At 34.2% G+C, this 18,616-nt stretch overlaps 1 protein-coding gene across 2 annotated transcripts; it reads right to left on the reverse strand.

Annotated features, from left to right (window-relative positions):
• Nucleotides 1-603: 603 nt before the first annotated feature.
• On the reverse strand, nucleotides 604-16,322 carry LOC18107107 (probable acyl-activating enzyme 16, chloroplastic). 2 transcript variants are annotated; one of them, XM_024589339.2, is made up of 19 exons: nucleotides 15,932-16,061; nucleotides 15,089-15,206; nucleotides 14,688-14,879; nucleotides 13,333-13,447; nucleotides 12,464-12,551; nucleotides 11,560-11,771; nucleotides 10,535-10,653; nucleotides 9,259-9,408; nucleotides 9,087-9,154; nucleotides 6,589-6,694; nucleotides 5,624-5,782; nucleotides 5,214-5,267; nucleotides 5,054-5,134; nucleotides 4,475-4,612; nucleotides 2,532-2,691; nucleotides 1,916-1,995; nucleotides 1,642-1,787; nucleotides 995-1,052; nucleotides 604-912 (listed from the first exon to the last, which is right to left on the reverse strand). In XM_024589339.2, the coding sequence occupies exons 1-19, from the start codon at nucleotides 16,048-16,050 to the stop codon at nucleotides 820-822; spliced, it is 2,256 nt and encodes a 751-aa protein (XP_024445107.1). In that variant the 5' UTR covers nucleotides 16,051-16,061; the 3' UTR covers nucleotides 604-819. The 2 variants fall into 2 exon arrangements, with proteins under 2 accessions (XP_024445107.1, XP_006373098.2); XM_006373036.3 differs by lacking the exon at nucleotides 15,089-15,206 and having other exon boundaries at nucleotides 15,932-16,322.
• Nucleotides 16,323-18,616: the final 2,294 nt, after the last annotated feature.

Here is an 18,616-nt window from a genome sequence, read left to right on the forward strand (position 1 = left end):
TGTTAATCATCAGCTATAGATTCCCACAGTTCCCGATGAATTTCTTGCATCTGCTCATCAAGCTTCCTGCAATGCTTTTCAACTGCTTCCACATTATTGTTTTCCACCATTACATGAGTTATACAATGTCAGAGTTGGTTCTCGGCCTTGGATAGGCTCTGAAACCAATTGTCAAGGTTAGACCTTAACAAGTTACTTAGAAGAAAGTTTAGAGGAAGAAAATGGAAGAAAAGAGAGACTAAATGTTACTTTTGATCTTATTACTTGTCTTCCATGAAAATGCTTACAATGCTTATATACACAAGCTGCTTATTCTTCTATCAAATTAACTAATTCGCATGTCAATCTTAACTGCTCTGACTACTCTAACTGTCAACTACCACATTCAGCAGATGAATCACGTGTGGATAGTTCCCGTCAATCTTGTTACCAGTCTTATTGAATCAGCTTTTAGCAGCAGCCTTCACTTCTCTTATGAACCATAACAGTATATTTCACATGGCAGAATATTAAAAAAAAAAATTATTTGGCAAAACAAAAGCAAAGCGCATGTGAAAAGGTTAGATGCTCTTGGTATTAATTATCAACAACTGGAAACACCAGTTTAAGCCGGTATCAAAAATATTTCATTCCAATGAGTATCATCACTGAAGTGGACAGTTTATTATTCACAGATTAAACTGTTCTAACCAGTTTATTGCCCATTTGACACTCAGTTATTGCAGGTCATGTACAGGCACACATTGTGTCTACTTAATGAGGGCTTCAGACAATGCTTTTCCATATTCATCATCCTCGTATACGCATTTGATACATCAACTACTTGTAGAGATCGGCTATCTGTTCTTTGTATAGTGCTACAACTTTGTCTCTTCGGATTTTCATCGTTGGGGTCATCAAGCCACTATCAATCTGCAATATAAAATATGTAATTGAGCAAAATGGCAGATGTTGCCTGAATGGGAGTGCCACTAGACTCAAGTGGGAAACTTACTGTAAAAGGCTCATCGATAACAAGGATTGGTCCAATTTGAAAAGAACACCCTGATGTCCTGCTTGTAAGAGCATGGGATTGAACAATGATTAGTACATGATAGAAATAAATTCAATTCTTTTCCAAATACTCCAAGACTATTGCATCTATTATAAAGGAACAGAGAACTACCTGATAAATAGCTTTAATAAACACAAATGCATAGCTATGCACAAACAAAGAAGCAATCCCCACAACAACCGAATCAAAGGAAAACATAAGGGCAATCCCCAAATTGAAGCAATGATTGAGAAACTAGTTTGTTCTTAAACTAGTTAGTGATAAAAGAAAGATATGAAGGAAAGTAAAGTCTTTAAAAATCTCTAGCAATGAAATCAATTTCTACATTTTTTCTTTGCCATCCCCTGTACTTTTGATCCCACTCTAGCCTCAAAATTTCCCAACGCAGATTGCAAGTGCAGGAAAATATCACAAGTGTAATGTTTCATCTTCCATCACTTTGCACCACCACCTCTCTTGGCACAAAACTCCCTTGTCTTTCCATTGCACCCACAGTATCCTTTTATTTTGTTCTAAACTACCATAAGAACTGTACAAAATGTCTTTATAGATCAGATTATTCAGATTAATAAGTAAAAGAGTGTTACCACTTCCTCAATTCTTCATTTAGCAGGCTGGTGATCTGTTTCTTACTCAGCTCAGTGGCATCTGGATCTACAATGGACCACTTTTTTGCAGCCTCTAGTACCTCATCTTTGTTGGGAACAACTATAGCTCCAAGACGACGCTGATCCTACAAACGATTTATGATAGTATATATATAGACTACCAACTTACGAATGGAAAACCATAGGTGAGGACTAAATTTGAAATGTGCCCAAAGGTGCTCAAGACTTGAGGAAAATGATCATTGAAACAAACCTGGCCAATAACAACAATCTGTTGAATAAGACTACTCCTCATTGCAGCTTCTTCAAGCTCCAAGGGCTCAACATTTTCACCTATATTTTCTCCAAACAAGTTCAGAAGTAGAATTTATGATACTCTTGATAGGCAGAATGATACACTGGAAAAGAAAACCTGAGTATGATGAAGATAGAGTATTTTTGTTCATGGGAAAAGGCAATACCCATGCAATATTATATCTCCATTCAGAAGAAAATGAAACTCAGTACCACAGCCAAGAGCATAATAATTACTCAAAAACGTTGTTATATTTTGGTAATTATCTGTAGATTGGGAAAAGGTACACTACAAAAAAAGAAGCAATTAAATAGAAGATTGAAATAAGCAATGCTCATGGAAAAAATGGAACTTTTTGACGCTGCTAACACTACTAACATCTCTAGATGAATTTATAGAAGATAAAATGAGAAATGGTAAGACAACAGGGTCAAATCTCATGCATTTATCTAGAGACCATAAAATATTTTCACGCTATTTTTTTTAGCATCACACTTGTCACTTTTGAGAGAGGAGAAAGAGAGTTGTGGTCATAGCAGTGGTATAGAAGGAAAGCCATATGCTTCCAGTATACCTGTCAAAAGAACTATAGTATCCTTAGCACGGCCTTCAAGAACAATAACCCCTCCACAGTGACGGCTTCGCCCTCTTGAATGGTAAGGAGCTATCCAACCTATATCACCACTGTTTAGCCAACCATCCTCATCTACGGCTTGCTTTGTGGCCAATGGATTCTAGTCAAAGATTAGTAAAAATGTGTCACTTGAATTAACTAAAACTGTGAGAAAGAAATAGTATCCTGACACAACAATTTAAATACAAACTACACATTGAAAGCATCAGAAACAAAATTTTACAACTTGAATAATAATGCTTTTTAGTGTACTGTAATGGGAATCTTAGTTTCACAATCCAAACTCATACTATTCATCTTCAAACCATGATGATGATCGCAACTGCATTTTCAGATGTATATTATCTATTTTCATCACGATGATTGTTATGTAAACTCACAGGAATTTTTTAATCCAAGAAAATAGGCTAGTGAAACATATTTAATGATTGCAAATATATGCCAACAACCATTATATTTTTTACTGAAGATCAGAAAGAACTATCACTACCATGGCATAAAAGAGTAACAAGTAATTTACTACCAAAAACAGGAAAAAGGACTCAAGTAGGATGGGCAACATGACAACAGATCAATTCTCAAATTTAAGGCCATTGACAGCAGAATGGTTGGTCTCTGTCCCTAAACAAACGCAAGACTCATTGTATTTACGACTGCTTATGAATGATAGAAGGTCCTCACATCCTTTAACTACACTTCTTTGTGCACAAGAGATAGAACTAGCACTGTTCTTAGTAAGTGAGCTAAGAACACATTTCAAAGCTAGACCCTTTTTTTTTTCCTTTTTTGGATTTTTGGTGCTCCTGGTGAAACATAGCATATCCCATGTGTTTGAAGTCCTCTTTTAATTCATCAACATGATTCATGACACTGTTCTGAGGCAAGCCATTACATTACCACCCCCCCCCCCCCCCCAACCCAACTTTCAAGGAAGAGACCCGGTTTGAGATGAGTGTCCTAGCTAGTACACTGTGTTTTCATGGATTAATCATGCCTATTCTTTAAGCCAGCCAAAAAAGATCAAGGATGGAAAAGGTCAAAGGTTCTATATGTCAAAAGAGTACTTTAACAGGATTCAGCTATATTATTTGTGTTAGTAGTACAATATTACAAAACTTTTTAAAAAATGGGGAGTTTTGTATGTAGGGATATGCTATTCAGACACGGGTTGCAGTATTTAGATTGAGGAGCGTAGTTTAACTTTAGTTGAACTAAGTACAGTCTTAATTAAAAATATTCACTGAGAAGCTAGTGAGGCTTTTCTTGCAGAATTACAAAGTCCTCATTTCTTATGGGTTAAAATATATTTTACCACAAGTCTTACACATGTATAAAGAGACAAGAATTCAGAATATCCAACAAATCAAAATAAGCTTCAAAATTTCAAAGACAATGTTAAATAATGTTTCATAACAAGTTTGCAATGTTTTTAGTGTTAAGCTCCATTGGAACCCCTAATGCACAAAAATCATGAAGTTCTTACAGAGACTCTCAAGAATTGAAATTAAAGAAGCATCAAATCAACCAACTTAATAGTATTGCTGGAAAATTCGAAATTGTGGATACTGATCAGACAGCTTTGAACAGTCCAATTCAGCCCCCAAATAAACCCCAGTTTACTCTACTTGTATCCAAAACTAAAATCCCAACCCTGAGCAGAGGGCAACCTGAATTGATCAATATTTGAAAGTATATCAAGCAGAATAGTTTATATAAAACTCAGAACCTCAGAGAACATTCTGCGTGCAATATGATATCATGAGTCAGCTTAATTTTTTGATGTTTCACAGAAAGGAAAAATGTTATCAAACTATTTCATTAAACATCAAAGCATTCCTTCCAGTTGCTATTAATAAACTGTCTTCTCTTGAAGCAATTATTACCTTGTAGTAGCCTTTCATCACTTGTGGCCCCCTAACTTTTACAATCCCTTTCGAGCCATGTGGAAGAGCTTCGCCAGTTTCAGCATCTACAATCTTAAATTCTGTATGCCGAATTGGAAGCCCAATTGAACCAAGAACCTTCAAAATTCAAATTCACAACAGCATTACATCCATGCAAGCTAATGGTAGATATATATGATTCAAAAGGTAAGGAAATAGACTGAAAGTAGCCTATGAGGAAACAGAAAAAGAAGATACATGCAAATGCTGAATTGCAGATGTTGGTTAATGTAAGTTCAGAGAGACTGTGGAGAATATAAGAGAGGGGGCAAAAAAAAGAAATCCGTCTTTAACCATCTGTACCACATTCAAGAAAGAGGACAAATTAACACGAGTGAACAGCTAGAAGTGCATAACCACTCCAAACTGATGTGATAAGACAGCAAAGATGTCATTTCTAGGACATAGTGTATGGGGCTGATGTGCTATAGGTCTCTCTCCATGATTCCACCTATAAATTTTGGGATTATTGAAAAGGTGCAAGAGTTTCAACAATCTAAAATAATGGATGTATCTTACATTGTTGCTAGGTCGTCGAGCAGCAGTAACTGGAGATGACTCCGTCATACCATATCCGTTCTGCACTACAACACCAATTGCCTGTGCACATGTAGGAGTTCTATAAGAGACAGTATCAGAAATATCTTGTTTAACCAGTCAAGAGTAATAAGCATCAGACCTCAAAAAACTTGTCAACATGTGAAGGTAAGCTACCACCTCCACTTACGCCAGCCTGCAAGGTTGCAGATATTTCTAAGTGCTAAAAAAGATCCATGTATATATTTAAGCAAAAAGGAGTTCAACAACATAATAGATATTTCTTGTTGAACAGTGACCAAAAAAAATAATCATCACAGCCTCAAAGGAAAATATCCACTGTCTAGCTGGCATCATTTATTTTTAGGATGAGGGAATCAGTTCAAAGCCATCAAATGCATCTTCAAGTATCGAATAAATTGTTTCAGAATTGGCATCAACTCAATATCATTTTTTCAAGAACCAAGTGGAGAGGTCTAAGAAAAATTGTTCTATCAGATAAAGGAGAGCTATAATGAAGCATTAAGTCAAACAAGAACTTATTAGATAAACCTTGCTTATTCCAATTGCTGAGTGAATTTTACTGTAAACAAGCTTCTTAGCCAACATATGTACTGGCAACAATATTGCAGCAATGATTCTTGCCCATAACCAGTCCAGCATTGAAACAAAATACGGTGGTTCCTTCCTAGACCTCACAAGATAAGTTCCCTGCCAAAGAAAATAAAATTCAATTAAGCAGCAAATTGAGTGGGAAAGTAGGTCTCATTCACAACCCTGATCGAAATTGAAGCAAGGAATATATTGAGCATGAAACTAGGTGTTAATCAATTTGAAGCAGGGAAAATAGAAATGTTATTCAGAAGAGCCCAAAGAGCATCCAACATGCAATATATCTAGACATGGATCCATGAATTATTGGCACCCAGCCTCTTTCATCAAGAAAATTTGGTCCAGGAAACCAGCGGCTAGATCAGTTTGTGTACTGCATGCAAAGCATGTTTTAAGATCACATCCTATGGAAGCATTTAAGTGTAGAGCAGAGCCAAAAATAATAGGCAGGCTCCCACTGGATTTCATGAAATTCTCTGACACTCAGTGTATGAAGCAGTGCATGCCAGTGTGCTTGAGCAGTTCTATGGTAACAAGAGAAGCAGTTACATCATGCAAGAGTCAAAAGAGCAATATTAACTTGGAAGCAGATGGTAGCAATGGTATATCTGAATTTGTTCCACTGATTCAATTATATAATAAAAAGAATTGAATTGATTATATAGTGAGGGTTACTGGAGAGGTAACTATACATATCTTTTATCAAAAAGTAAATCTCCTCATAACAAGACAAAAAAAAAATGTTAAAACTGAATATAACAAAATCAAGAGGTGACTTAATCATCCTTAAAAAATACATGGAAACGTAATAAAGTTGGAGCCTAACAAATTTTTATTTACATGCTATGAAAATATAGGAAATAGAGTGAAGAATAAAAGAGGCATACAATTTCAAACTATCAAACCTCATAAATTCTTTTCATCTCCATGTATGTCAAGCTGATCTTTATGAACATAAATGCAAGAATCTTACGAAGAGCGGAGCTTGTAGAAAGCTGTTTTTGTATCCCACTGTACAGTTTGAGGAACACATGAATAAGAAAATAATTCACCTGACCAGGAGGAGAGCATATGGTACAACAAAACAAAACAGGCAATTCATGATTCAATAACATAAGCTGCTCACAGCAAATCCAATGGTAAAAGAGAAGAAACATGAAGCTGCAAATTTTTTAGAAGGGTTGCACTTAGTTCAACCTCTCCTTAGTAATTAAGAATTTGGGCTTCTTGTCAAAGAGATGATGATGGGAACATCAGACCCTAGACACGGTTCACATGTCTGTATAATCAATGATGACAGGGGATAGCCCAACCCTTGTGTTATTGGATTAGAAGAATGGGCTCATCCAAGCCCAAATTACTAGGTTATGTCCAGACTATATCTAATAAGGCTTCAAATAATGCTTGTTCCACTCCACACCCTCAATCATATAGTGTTCATAGTTACGAACCTAGAAAGCTTGTAAATCTTGTCTCCTTACTCTAAAATGTCTGATTCAACTGAGTCTTTTGCATGTAGAGTTTATAATTTGCATGTTGAGATCATAAAACATGTTCAAGTAAGTAATGAACAATACAAATTTCGAGCTGATTTACATAAGTATCATGATGAACTTAATGTTGGAGATTATTTCATGATACAAATTAGACTTGAATGGTGTCCTTTGAAAATCGGTCATAAATTGCAAGTAGAGCTAGACCATTCAAAGTGTTGCAAATAATTGAGTCAAATAATTATGCCATTAAACTGTCACTCAACTTTGATATTAGAGCTCTACTTTTGACATGAAAGACCTTGTTATATATAAAACACAACAGCCTATCACTGGTGATCCTTTTGAAACCTCTTCCTTGTTATCCTTTTGAAATCTCTTCCTTGTTATCCTTATCTTTGGCACAAAAGGAACATATTAATGTAACTTTGGATGCACAAGTTGTTTTTTTCAGGGATGGTGAACTTCAGCGAATCTCAATACATGAGCTAGATGACCAGATTCATATTGTACTTGAATTATCAAAGAGACATCACAGAAGCTTGATCATGATCTTTGGGAATATTATCGGAGCCGCCTTGACCTATACCCGACGGGGTCGAGTTTTTCCTACCCCGGGAGAGTTGATGAGAACATTAGACCCAAGACATGATTCACACGTCCGTATGATCTATAATGATGGAGGATAGCCCAACCCTTGTGTTATTGGATTGGAAGATTGGGCTCATCCAAGCCCAAATTATCAGATTATATTTATTTTTATTATTGGACTTCAATTTATGTTATTTTATTAGACTTTTATTAGTTAGTAGGTTTTAAGCCCAAATTGATTATGATTAGGGTTTTATTATTTATATGTGATTTTCTTGACACTACGATCATTTTTTTATGATTAAATAAAAAATGGCTGACTTTTCCCTTCCTGGATTCTCTTTTCTTCTTGGCTTTTCCCTTTCTTTGCTTTTAATTCTTAGCTTCTTTCTTTAAAGCTTCCTTCTTTCTTGCTTTAATTCTTTACTTCTAAAGAAATAGTATTTTATATGTAAGCTTCCCCCACATCCACCTACCCTTGCCTTTCAGAATACAAGAATGGCTTAGACTTATTAGCAATCAAACCCACGGCTAATTTAAGTAGCTAGTGAGTCATATTTCAGTTTTATCCCAAGTCAGCAATTCAGTATGAAAACTAATCCTGCTTTATATATTGCAAAGTGACCATTCAATGATCATAGCTCCAGTGAAAAAAATTAAAAAGACAAATAAAACAAAAAATATCCCAAAGAATGATTGCTGCATTATTCAAATCAAAAGCCATAATGAAACAAAGTCTATTTTATTTAATAAATGCTCAGGAATCTTTCACATGGAGAATTTATTCGGATGATAAAGAAACACTAAAAGGTATGCAGACACTTTAAAACATGTGTGAAACATGCTAAATCAATGGGTGTTTGTGTGTGTGTGGTACATATATAAAAATGTACATATTTTAAGTTCATAGAAACATGATGCTTTCCAATGATATTTTATCAACTTCAAACAAATCCTTGACCCAAATTAAGTGGTAATCCTTAGGATGGGTCTGCCTTCTCCCTTTCTATTCTCTGTAAAAGATTGGAAGTTAGATCGCATAAAATGTATTGAATATTCATTGAAATCCATTATTTTACTTGGATCGATCTTTTAATACATTGGCAACCAGTGGCTTAGATGATATTTTTACAATCACTAGATAGGTAGTTTTTTTCTCTTTTGCAAGTTTCTTGACCTTAATAAATGAAATATTAGTTTCCATGTGAAGTATCAAGCAAAACAAAACCCTACAAATTTCTCCAAGTAGCGATGCATTAGATTGATGTAATATACTGGACTTGCAGCAAAAAAAAAAAGATAAAATACACTGGACAAACCTGTAAAGAGTCTCAAATACTAAAGGAACAGTGATCAAGTAATGTGGCTGATATTGTTGCAGATCAACCTATGAGTAAAATTCATTGCAATTAAACCATAGTAAAAATGAACAGCCTATACAGTGAGTGATGGCAACTGATAAGATATTGTATCATTTCGAAAGGTTAATACCTTTAAATTCCTGACAGTAGTGTATACTTGCTCAGTTCCATGTGTAAATATGAAATACTCAGCAGCTCGCTCATATGCATGCCAAGGTGGAAGCATACTCAGAAATCTGTCTGCAGGTTGAGCAGGCACAACATCCCACAAATTATTTATCTGGAAAACAAAGGAAATTGTTAATGGACTCAACATTAAGGTAACCAACTTTTGATTTCAACTGTAACTAAAGACCCAATTCAAAGGGCCCTACTTAGTTTTGAAAGCCGTTGTCATTCTCAGTCAACCAAAGGCCCCCTATGAAGCCATAAATCTGAAGAGCATGTCACAACGAAAAGATGGTCTCCTCACTATATTTTTGATAAAGGGTTCCGATATAGCCTTGTGGATTCTTTCATGTTTGTTTGTCTATGTCATGGTCATGGCCTCATTCTTCTTTTATATATTGATGACCACATTCTCACCCATAATGATTTTTCTCAGTAGATGAGAATCTCAGTTTTTTTTTCCTGGCTTGCTCTTCCAAATTCAGTGTAGCAGTTGAAAATTTTCCAAGTAAAAGAGGCCAAACAACGAAGGAAATTTACATGTTCGTTTGTTTCCACTGACATTGAGAGAACTTGTGTTCATTGGATACCATGAAATATCAATAAAGATAAAGGACAGGACAGCTCCTATAAACCTTGTACATCTTCAAAACGAAATAGCAACACATGCACAATGATATACTGTAACAGTGTAATGGTTCGACTGGATTTAGATCCCAATTGAATCTCTAACCATTGATCTCCTTCGAATGGTTTGATGAAGAAGGTGGACTTTTAAAGAATTGAATTTGAATTTGGGGCATGAGAAATGAATATTCGTTGAAGAAACAAGGATTTCTCTTGAAGACAAGCAAAATAGGATTAAAATAAGGAGCTCCTTTCAGCTTCCTAGATTAATGTGCCTTCAAAGGATTGAGTGCAAGGGAATATCATAGCATGCTTGATGAGGCTAGTTGTACAGTGCAAGGTTATTAGGAAAGGTGAGCTCAGCAGATAATGATCTGGGAAAAGAATAGCTCTTTTTACATATTGTTTTCCTCTATTCTCTGATTTATCGCTGTTATTAAGTGTACACACTAGAGTAGAATTGAGAATTAGTTCTTTGCTAGGATTAAAAATATATATATATTTATCATTAGAAAAGAAGATTTGCAAGAGAATAATTTGGAGCAGGGAACATCAACCAAAAGTTAAACGAATAAAGGAAATAAGCATAAAGATAGAGAATAACTACAAACCTGGTGCAGCAGATTCTTATGAGTAAGCATGACACCTTTTGGATTTCCAGTGGTTCCACTAGTATAAACAAGTGTAGCAATATCGTCAGAGCTTATTGTTTCATATTTATAGTGCTGCCCTGCAATCATTATCAATAGAAAATTCATAAGATAATCAATCAAAGGAAAGTGAGGTGTTGTTCTTTTTTTCCCTTCTTTTTTTTCAACTAGTATAGAACTATATTATTTCGCAAAAAAATAATATAAAGTTTATTTTGTGTTTTATATGTATTTCACAGTAACATACACTAAACTGGACAGGCAGGTGAGCTATATAAATTGAACACAACACCCTCCACTAAAAGCAGCACAATGATGCAATCACTGCTTGACAAGTGATATAAAAGTTTACATCTTCCTTGTAACTCTGTAATATCGTGAACAATGATGACATGATGAACAATAGTGACAGAGACAGTTTTCTTAGCCTCGTTGATCCACAAACTGGCTTGCACATGCACAAACACAAAAACTACAGATGTATTGCATATGCATGATCGGCTAAATAGAAAGTAAAGCCACTTTGAGCATAAAAATCACCACTAATGCTTCTAATATGACCAAAACATACTAACAAGCCAATCTGAGCAGCGTGGCAATTGAATTCATTATTAGATTCTTGTTTCCATCCTAACAAATACCTCAACTGCACAAGCTTGGAACCATGAAAAATATATGGAAATTTTGTCTGATACACATGGATCTACCTAACTGGTTATGGGTTGCATCATGATCCAGGCATAAAGGAAAACTGTTTCAGCGTTTGAGTTTTCTCAAATATTCTGGCATTCTCCCTACAACATATAAGATGCTTTAAGTAGTCAAGCGTTAACAGCAGTCAGCCAACAAGAAAACCTCTTCATGTAATATGAAACGGGGATTTAAAATATAAACTCAAGGATCTCACAGGAAGAAGTGTGCTAGATGATTGGTAACATAATACATATATACACTCTTCATAATTATTTTCAAATTGATCAACTTACTCGCATCATCGGAGTCTGAGAAAGCTTTACAGCTCTCTTGCCCCAAATCTATAATCTCCTTGTAACTGAAAATAGGTATGCCCTCCATTCTGTTGATGGCAAGGTGTGACTTCTCTCCCCAAAGTAAAATGACAAATCTGGGAGCTGCCTTGGAACAAAATGTTTCTACAATTCGATTGAACAATTCAGGATTGTCCACTGCAAGTGCAACACTGTAGTAATAATTCAGAAAATCAGCAATACCACTAGTGCAATCATAGATTGAATACAAAAGGAATCCTGAAACTCTTGAAAAATAATTGTAATACCATTATCACAGCAATTCGAATATCATTGATTAAAACACATTCAATGCATCTTAGGCAAGTGTGTCTGTTGGTGTTTTATGGAACTGCCAGCCAAAACCAACCTTGTCTGACCCAATCCAAATCGACAAATTTTTTTAGTGTATGACAAGTCCAGCCAGTTGTAGAAAAGCACAAGCTCAGTAGCTTAGCGGGGGTCACAGAATAAAGTTACAAAGACACCATTTTATTCTCATCTTAGTACTTGAAAGTTAATACTCTGAGCCAAGTACTAACCAAAATACAAATTTATTCATTTTTTATTTTTCCTATCAATGTGTCATTTGTTTCTTTATCTTCTATATCCTATAGTTGCATTACCATAAGCCCAAGTCTTTCCCCGTAATTTCAAATCCTAAAGCCCCTAACTTACAAGCTCTACCCCCAGAATTAAGGAAATGGCAGGAGGAGTATCGAAATCCTGTATACACATTTCCTTAGCTTCTACAAAAAACTAAACTGGCTTACAATTAATCTATGAACACTTAACCATCCTCAGTTATCATCCATGTATAAAATGTAGAAATGATATACATAAAATGGAAGGTTTTCTTGCAAACCTTTCAGAGTGAATGTATATTTGTAATAGCTCTTCAATAGATGATCTTGATCCCCTCACCACATCAACTGCTCCCATGGCCATCATACCTAGGACAAATATCAATAAGATATATAGAAAATTAAAGGTACGACTACCATGCATCATTGTACTTTATGCGTCAAATGAAATAATAAGCCAACAAAGATTCTTCAAAGAGGAGCACATGGACACTGCAAAATGGAACACCTTCTTCCCTTCCACAATTAAACACCCTGGACATTCAGGCTTCTTTTTTATTTTAATGATATCCATGTGTACAGGCAGCATTTTAACAATGAATTTCCCAGTTTCTCTGGGCCCAAGAACATTGTTGAATCCATGATTTGTTCAAGGCAAAAAAAAATCTGGCACATATGGATTAAAAAGTTCGATAAAAAATGTTCAAAGGTTCTAAATCTGTCACATTTTACGTTTTAGGAGCACTATGGCATCTTAATATATATAAAGAATTTTTAAGCCTTTAGGAAAGGCTCAAAGCGGCTATTGAAATATTATATACCAGAAAGTGGCTATTCAAAAGTTTCATGTACTCAATGATTGCAAATTACAATTATCCATTTCCTTGCAAATGATTTGTAGTGGTAATAAAGAAAAGGGTCAAATTATTTTATTTTGAGTTCTTTACTCCGGTATTACGAACAATGACAAACACTAGCCAAAAACATCCTGCTAGTGGCAATAACCCTCTTAAAGGTAAAACTGAAATGCTCTTGCATAGTGAAAATGCTAAGACATAAACCATAAGGGATGGGGGAAGAGAAAAGTATAGGATAAGGAAGAAATACTGACTTTAGCAATAAGGAAAACATATTTTAAACTGCAAGGTACCTTGATCTGTAACAAGCCACCGGTATGAATTATCAGCAAAAAGTGCAAGTTTCTCATCTGGCTTAACTCCAATAACCCTCAAGCCTTCAGAAAAATCCAAAATTTCCTGCTCCAACTGCAATTTTGAAAGAAAAGGAACTGTTTGATGAGAAAGCAGTTAATTTAATCAAATTAACTTGTTTTCCAAGAACATGAAAGAACTTTCATTCCATATCAGGCAAAGAACAAGGGTCCAATTCAAAATATGGTACAGACCAATCAGCAGGAACAAACCTTCACAATTTATTACAACAAATGGAATCAATGTGTACTCTTTTCTTCAAATAACAGTGATATTGTACGCATATAGATCAAGTATCATACATAGCAAGCAACTCACTTATAGATAAAACAAATATAGAATCAAACGCAGAAACATTTATGTTATTTTCTTTTCTAACATAGAAATGGAGCGTGTATCTTTTAATGAAAAATTTATTCAGTATAAGGACCTGGAACCTAGTTGTGGGAAAGGACCTATTCTCTTACCAGCCCAATTTTTCTGAGGTTGTAAGATCATTTACATCATAACAATTAACTTCATCCATTTACCTCATTTTGTTACGATTTACTGTGGAAATGGAAAAATGCAGAGAGCTGAAGGGAGAGCACTTCCAATATATTTGTGTTTTAAAAGAGGATTAAGAAGTAAGACCATTAACAATTTAAAAGTAAAGCATTTGATGTATAGTGTACATAAATCATTATAAGTGCATCATATTTTGAACTCCAGAACTAGAGTAGTCTGTTGAGATTTGATATGGTCCTATCAGACCAAAGAGACCACCATCCATCCATATTGCTTAATAATGATCGATAGTCCCCAGGAAACTTTTAATAACACTGCCAATATTTTCTTAGTGCTCGACCAAAAAAAATATGATTTCCCTGATTCTTGATCATTTTTTCAAAGCTCAACCTCATCTCAATGAACCATAAAAGTTTCAAATATCCTCAAGTAAAAGAACACACCCATACTGGAGCACAGTATCCATGTTTGTGTCTGCAAATTCCAAGCTGACTTAAAATCATGTAAAAAGCATGCATCTCAGCAGTGCATATAAATGTAGTCAAAGAACTGATATGGGTCATATAGCTAACATGACATATATTGCACCAATTCAAATTTGTTATGAATTAAGTTCATAATCTTATAGCTCCAAGCACTATACTGGAAAGTGATTTTTGGATACATTCAATCACTTGAGCTGTGTGTAGAAAGAACATAAGTTACACTGAGGACACAAATTGTTGCTTCACGTGCTTCTCAAGGAGATACATAATCACAACAAACTAAATTTATATTGGAAATTTACCTGTTTATATGTCAAACTTGTAGGTGGATCATGATATGGATCCACCACTGCAATCCGATCACCATATTTCTCAGCTGAAGACCTCCAAATGTCAGGAACAGCTCTCCAATCATCAGAGGTCAAGGCACCATTGCTGGAAACTAGGGTCCTTTCTAGGTAAGGTGAACACCTTCTTATCTTAATCTCCTCTGTCTAAAGGAAAAATCATAAGAAAAAAAAAACCCATAAACCTAAGCACTCCTAATCATATTTCTTGTGAGAATACAATAAACTTTAAACTAAAAACAAATTGACGAGAGCGAAAGCCTTTTCATTAATCAAAAAAACAGCATATTCATGACATGATATTAAGGGAGAGCATTAAGGAAGCTGGTTTCTCTTCGTTTAATTTCTCAACTCACAAGGCCACTTTTCCACAATTGAAATTGCCTTGTCCGGGTAAAGAGATAATGCTGCCATACCCACATGACCAATGAAGTAAATACCCATGGAAAACGTACTATGTTGTTGTCACAATAACTACAAGAAATAGAAAAATCATTCAAAAACAGAAGTTCCTCACCAAAAAAGTTGGTGTCTAATTAGTTGAAAATTAAATACGCAAATATTATTCCGCAAATGTTTAGAAAATAATGAAATGGTCCACCAGCAGAGAAAAATTCAGGCCAACAGACTTGAAGGCAACCATTGAAATCAGAATGACATTGATGAGCGGGTGGCACAGTTATGTAATAAGATATATTTAGAGTGCTGTCATGACATATGAGCACTGAAGGACCTACATTCCAAGAAAACAGTTGAGACCCTGGACCACAGTTAATCCACAACTTCCGCAAATCCCAATTGGCCTAAAATCTCAATTACACTTTGAATTTCTTGCAAGAACAAATATTTCCAACCTAAATTCCTCGAACAATCTCCTATTCCCAATCCATTTGACAGCTTATCTAGTCAGAAATATAACTATTTCCAAATATTCAATCATACCAAAAAAACAAGAACATAACTGATAAGACAAATCAGCTGTTAACAGCTAAAAACAAAAGCTAAAGAGTGATGGGCATCACTTCATCTAATAATAGCACAATTCTTAAGAACATAACAGAAATTCACACCTGAATACAAAAGAAAAGAAACGAGTTTGCACATATAAAACATCACGTAAAGAACCCACAAAAAAAAAAATAAATCACAAGATATGTTTGTTTCTATACAAGCTAAATTCAAAAGGGTACATGAATTACCTTGGTTTCGCAAGAAAGTCGAAATCCTCGACGTGAAGAGAGCCCATTACTGAATCTTTTATGGAAAATCTTGGAGTTCTTGAAATTATAATGAGGGACCAAGAATTGAAAAGCAGCATGCCTTTTACCGAAATCAGTACCACCAAAATGAGAGCAAAAAGTTGAAGAAACCGTTGACATTGGATTCGTTGGAAAGGAAGACACAGAAAGCACTGTGGCAGTAGTCATCGGATTCACCAAAGCAGCAACCACCACTAAACTGACACAGACAAATGTTGATCATGTCTTTAATGTGTGTGTAATAATAATATATGAAGGGTTAGAATAAAAAAGAAAAAGAAAAGAACGAAATTAGCGGGCGATTGAATCTATTTTGATTTTGTTTTAGGTGGGTATCTTGGTGTCCGTCACCAAGGGAGCAAATATATAGGTGTTGACGTGTTGACTTGAGAGTATAGTATAATCTTAGTCCCTATATATTTATTAATATTTAACTTTGGTCCCTAATCTTTAAATCTCTTGATATTACTCTTAAGGAGTCCTATCTAACCATTAAATGGTGAGTAATTAACCGAATTTGATGAAGTCTACTTTTTTTCCCTAATATTTTCTTTCAAATTTCTATACATAATAATCACACTACTTCGCAGGACTTTTAATAAGAACTTGCGCATGCTTTACTTGAAATCTTATTTTTAGCACATTATTTGCTTTGCTTTAGTTTCTATTTTATTTTTTTCATCACTATATGAGTAATTAACCTTAAAATGTTTTTCTCTTAAAAAATCATTGTTATCGTCACCACTCCAGAACTTTCTACTCATACAAGCAAAGTAAATATATTAAATTGTTATTAAATATATGAGTTTTATATTTAATTATTAAATATTTTTTTTATATAGAATGTCTTATAACATCTTTATATTATATCATTACGATGGAACTTTTGTTCTTGATGTGAAAAGTAGTATGACATACAATGACGAGAGTAGTTTTCTGTTAAATGATAATTTAGGCATGTCAAATGCAAAAATAAAAATAAAATAAAAATATTTGTCATGGACTTGGTGGAATTATAATGATTTTGACATTGATATAACTTGAAGGTGTCAAGTTAGTAAACATCGGTATTATCATGTACCAATTGTATGTAATGACAGTTTTAAGATAATGATTGATTCTTTTATCCAAAGTTTATTGAATATAATGATATTGTGTGTGAGTAGTTGATCAAATTATTTTTGTGCCCTAACTTCTAGTCGAATAGGTATAAGTGCATCACAATCTGCTAGTCCTTCAAAATAAGTTAGTAAAGAGAAAAACAGTTTTATTATTAGATGATTTGCTACAAAGGATTGATAATACAATATTTGACAATCCATTAGCAAATCAACATAGATTTCACTATTTTGATTCTAGTGACAATGAAGTTGATGAGATGTTAGACTTGAATGAGATGATAAATGTTGATGATAATGTTGATGATAACTTAATACCTCTCTTCTGTTCCTAAAACTAGAGATGCTTATAGGTTTACATTTTTTTTGTTTTTTATGATTGGGCACTTAGTCATAGACGTTTGCTAGGAGGATCTGTTTTAGAGTTGGACAGAAATTCGGTAGTTAAAATGATTTAGTTGATGCAGTTAAACGGTGGCACATTGCACATTCGTTTAAATATTGAGTTCAACGGCCAACCTCGATTTTTATTCAATTATAATATGTGCAAGCACCTGAATATACGTGATATTTACATGGAGGATATCATATAAAGATCGAATTCATTTGAGATTTAAAATAAATAAAAAAAGTTAAAAAGATCGCATATATATACCTCGACCTTTATCCAAAAAAATCATCATTAACTCGATGCAAATGTTATTGTTAATGTTATATTAACCCTTGTGATGAATGATCTTTCAATGATGATTGCAAGCATTCAAGATGAAATAAAATTACATTACAAATATAAAATATCATATGACAAAGCATGAGTTGCAAAACAGAAGGTGTTTGAGTATCTATTTGGTTCATATGGAGAGTTATTTAGAAAATTACCAAGGTTGTTGTTGGCAATAAAAGAATCAAATCCTTGAACAACTATTGATTGAACTCATAAAAAAAATCTTTATGATAGTACAGTGGTATTTGAGAGATTTTTTTGGTCATTTAGGCCTTGTATTGAAGGTTTCAAATATTGTAGGCAACTAATCAGTATTGATGACACATATTTGCATGGGTTATATGATGTTAAATTATTGATTGTAGTTGCTTTTGATGCACATAATTTGATATTCCCTTTAACTTTAACAATTATTGATGAATAAAATAATTATAATTGGAGATGGTTTTTACTTTTCTCATAGAGATACGTTATAGGTGATAGAACAAGTATATGTATAATATCATATTAACAAGTATATGTAGTAGAAATTTAACATGAACCTATAGGATACCATCGGTATTGTGCCTAACATTTTGTTAACAACTTTAATCATAAATTCAAAAACCTATTTACAAAAAAAGATTTGATGAGGATATGTTATGAACCTTTAAGGCACAAATTTGATTTATAATATGAAAGAGTGTGTAAGTTGGACCCAGCTTGGAAAAGCTAGATTGAAATCAAAGCAAATCAACTATTATTCATTGTGACAATAGCTCTGCAATTAAACTTTCAAATAAT

The sequence above is a fragment of the Populus trichocarpa genome, chromosome 17 (assembly GCF_000002775.5).
Source record: "Populus trichocarpa isolate Nisqually-1 chromosome 17, P.trichocarpa_v4.1, whole genome shotgun sequence".
In the NCBI taxonomy this organism is placed as follows: Eukaryota; Viridiplantae; Streptophyta; class Magnoliopsida; order Malpighiales; family Salicaceae; genus Populus; species Populus trichocarpa.

Excerpts from the sequence above, each read along its gene's own strand:
- LOC18107107 (XM_024589339.2), bottom strand. The coding sequence starts at position 16,050 with ATGCTGCTTTTCAATTCTTGGTCCCTCATTATAATTTCAAGAACTCCA. Across the intron at positions 5,783-6,588 it reads AGATGAAAAGAATTTATGAG|GGAACTTATCTTGTGAGGTC; the intron begins GTTTGATAGTTT and ends TTTCTTTGGCAG. Across the intron at positions 1,788-1,915 it reads AGATTGTTGTTATTGGCCAG|GATCAGCGTCGTCTTGGAGC; the intron begins GTTTGTTTCAAT and ends AATCGTTTGTAG.